The 3,544-nt window shown below is 33.9% G+C and overlaps 1 protein-coding gene across 1 annotated transcript; it reads right to left on the bottom strand.

Moving 5' to 3' along the window:
- Positions 1-396: 396 nt before the first annotated feature.
- Positions 397-3,307, bottom strand: LOC133794645 (uncharacterized). The gene is made up of 8 exons (XM_062231989.1): positions 2,661-3,307; positions 2,513-2,577; positions 2,320-2,418; positions 2,082-2,129; positions 1,657-1,726; positions 1,391-1,462; positions 909-1,028; positions 397-671 (listed from the first exon to the last, which is right to left on the bottom strand). The coding sequence occupies exons 1-8, from the start codon at positions 2,862-2,864 to the stop codon at positions 528-530; spliced, it is 822 nt and encodes a 273-aa protein (XP_062087973.1). The 5' UTR covers positions 2,865-3,307; the 3' UTR covers positions 397-527.
- Positions 3,308-3,544: the final 237 nt, after the last annotated feature.

Below are 3,544 nucleotides of genomic sequence, written 5' to 3'. Positions count from 1 at the left end.
ATATATAATTATTTTTATAATTTTTTTATTTAATTAAAAGAATTTCCCTCTTAAATATTCTAATTATTTTCAATGACCTTTTTTTTTATCATTAAAAAAAAATTGACTTAAACATTTTACACATACCTTACAATCTTACCACATCTCTTCGATACAAAACCTGATATACCTTGATAATCAAGTTAGCACAAGTTTAATGACGAGCATGAATTCAAAAATAGTGAATTTCAAGGATTTTGGTGACTAGAAATTTAGTCAAGTTATTCTCCCTTTGTTTTTCGTTTTGATCAATTTATGATCGTTTGGTCCAAATTAAACGACAGGAAATCCCCAAGTCGTTTTTAACTTCTCTTTCCTTCTCTCGCTAAACCCAAATTTAACATCAAACGACAAAAGTTTATCCATATGCAACTTTGGTCTTTTGACCCTCAGTTACCTTTTTATTATTTAAACCATCCATATCACAATTATCCACAAGTCTCTGAAAAAAGAGGGAAAATGAACATTTAAATTGGCAACAAAGTAAACTACATTGACTCCCTGTATTTTAGAACATCATTTGGATTCAAATCAAACTTGCTGCAAATATTTGAAATAGCACATTTACTTAGCCCGTCATCACCATATCCACGTTGAACAAGTTCTTCAAGTTCCCTTGACGGCCGCAGCACCTAATAATAAATTTAAGAAACCAAACGTTAATGTGCAACCCCAAATTGGTCCATTGCATAAGAAATGTGCTCAAAGTCAAGTGCGCAGTGCATCAATCTGTTTCAAGGGCTCCTTTGGTGGAAAATTTCGACAGGTTTGCCCTTATCAGCGTGAAATACTAAGCCAATTTGATTCGTTTGTAAACATTAAGGTTCAGTTATTGTTATCAACACTAGATACTAATAAGAACAACTGACCCATGGATAATTATGTGACCGTTTTGTAGCATGCTCATTAGACTTGTCCTCTCCATCGACAGAGGTGATGCTCGACATCTGAGATCCATCTGAGACTAACTGAAGGAGCTGTTCACTTCCCTATAATATCAATATAGACAAACCAAAAAGAAGATTGAATAGGTGAGTTTTAGTACATGAAAAGGCCCTCAAACAATACAATGAAAAACCCTAGCCAATATAAGATAATCAAAACGGTTCAATTACCATGAACTGGTATAACATAAACAGAAGAACACTTCTACCTCACTTAGATTATAATACCCTAATGATACTTTACATAATTGATTCTAACATCAATCCTCATTCTGCACATTATTCAATATATAGATGAATGAACTCTTGAATAGTGTTTTACAGGAAACAGTAGTAAATATTCTATAGCTTAAAAAAATTTATGTCAACATGCTTTATGTTTTTCCATGTTTAAAAACAGTATATACCTGGAGTGCACGCCAATGAGAGTAAGTGCGGAACAAAACCCAGAAAAATGGAATGTTAGGTAAGGGTAAGATCTACAAGAAGATTAGAGATAGCACTAAATTTAGTAAGGATCAGAATATACTTAATTTCACAAAGTGATCAGAGAAAATTAGGCGTACAAGAGCATATACTTCCAAAAGTATACAATTGACAATTTTATCAACTAAAAGATAAAAATGAAAGGAAAAAGAAAAAAAGAGGCAACTGGGACTTTGAACATACGTACAGTGAAAGCACTTGTCAATGGAAGCAACGAAACTGAACCATAAAAGTATTTCTTGTGAATAATGGTTCCCCTGACATTCATATGGTTTGTATCAATAAACTCCGGTTGTACGTTATGGTCATAAATCAGCATAAAGATATTAAAGAGTAACGAGCGCCAATGATTCTTCAATTACAACACCAATTACAATTCAAACTTGAAAATAGATATAAAGTGGTAATGAGCTTTAGATTATAAAAAATTAAAGGGTCATATGGAAACAGAACTTCAAGGACTCTTAGTCTTACACACTCTAGGCTAAACTACTCAGAGTATATCAAACTCAACCTAGTTCGTTATTCAAAGTAAATCCAAAAGAAAAACAAACAAATGATTCAGTAATAACCTGAGATTATCCAACTTGATACGAATGGGAAAAGATTTACCTTAGGGCAATATGTCTTAACCTTCGGCGAACAAGTAGTGGATTTAAACTGCAACATTGTCATAACCAATTCAATGAACAATAAGACATGAAAGAACCAAAACGCAACACACCAGAGCTCTAAAAACAGCAATGAAAGACAGCTTTACAAGAATCTTCTTTAATCTACATCGTAACTTCGCAAAAGAGATAATTAGACAACAAAAAAAAGGGATATTTAGGCAATGCAAGAAATTAACCTTGAAGGGTAAGTGACTTCGACAGTTGTGGCCTCCTTAGGTATAGACTTCAAAAACATCTCAGACGGCTTTACCCCAGCTAAGAGACGTAATCCCAATCTAAGTCAATGCAAGTTACAAGAGTCAACGCATTTAGACGCATTGCTAGATCGATAGTAGTACATACATTTGAATAACAACTACAAAAGTTTACCCGTGTATCTTGTTCTTTAGAGTCCCTTCGGGCGCCTTCTCCAGAACCGTCCAAGCTTTATTCATCTAAATCATCCCAGAAGATCAGATTAATAGAGTGAAAAAATAAAACCAAGAAAAGAAAACACAAAGGGAAGAAAAGAAATGACCTTGTGAGCAACAAAATCGACGAGGAGTTCAGCATTGGAGGCTAGAGGTTTAGGAGTGGAAAAAGAGAGCTTACTGAAGAGATCTCTAATGGTGGAAGGAGTAAGGGCCGTAGCAGATTCTGATTCGGAAGCCAAAGGCTGAATAGACGTGGAAAAGCACCAATTCTTACCTCTAACTGGAAACACCACCACTCTCGTTCTCATTATACCAAAATCTTGTGCTACTGTTCTATTACTGTACAACTACTACAAATCCACAAAGCTATAACTTTTCTGCAAACCCTAATAAAGAAAAGTACTTGTAGTCACCAATCAAAAAATGGGGAATCGAATCTTTATTCTTTGTTCTTCCTTTTTTGAAGTTGGGATCGTATATCAAAAAAGAAATCGAAATCGAAATCCGGAGGGAGGAGGGTGGGGTATCTTGAAATTTAAAAGTTAACAGAAGAACAGGAAAAAGAATTAAAAAGGATTACTCAAAATTGAAAATTTGGAGTGTTGATCAAAAATTGTATAATACTGTTTCTAGAAAGAAAAAAAGATTTGCAAATGGTCAGAATTGGTATGAGAAATTCAGACAAAGGGAGACCAAGGAGAAATGAAAGAAAAGAGAGAAAGAGTTGAAGCGGCGCGCTTTTCATAAACCCCAACTGCTTGGTCGCTTGGTGTTTGACTTATGAAGCGTATAAACGACGTCGTTTATTGTATGATTGTTTTTTTAATACAAAAATATATTATAAAACTATTAAGAGCACTAAAATATAAAGTATAAATAGATAGAGAGAGTAATAGAGAGCAAAATTCTTGTATCTTTTATCTCAATGGGAGAAAGACCCCTATTTATACAGATAAATAATATGCTTTAAGGAAATCAGGTAACTACT

This window comes from Humulus lupulus, chromosome 8, assembly GCF_963169125.1.
Source record: "Humulus lupulus chromosome 8, drHumLupu1.1, whole genome shotgun sequence".
NCBI classification, from domain to species: Eukaryota; Viridiplantae; Streptophyta; class Magnoliopsida; order Rosales; family Cannabaceae; genus Humulus; species Humulus lupulus.
This window is presented reverse-complemented; position numbering and strand designations above follow the sequence as displayed.

Coding starts and splice junctions, on each gene's coding strand:
- LOC133794645 (XM_062231989.1), bottom strand. CDS start 2,864: ATGAGAACGAGAGTGGTGGTGTTTCCAGTTAGAGGTAAGAATTGGTGC. Junction 1,463..1,656: donor CATTGACAAGTGCTTTCACT/GTACGTATGTTC, acceptor ATCTTCTTGTAG/ATCTTACCCTTACCTAACAT. Junction 672..908: donor GGTCACATAATTATCCATGG/GTCAGTTGTTCT, acceptor ATTTATTATTAG/GTGCTGCGGCCGTCAAGGGA.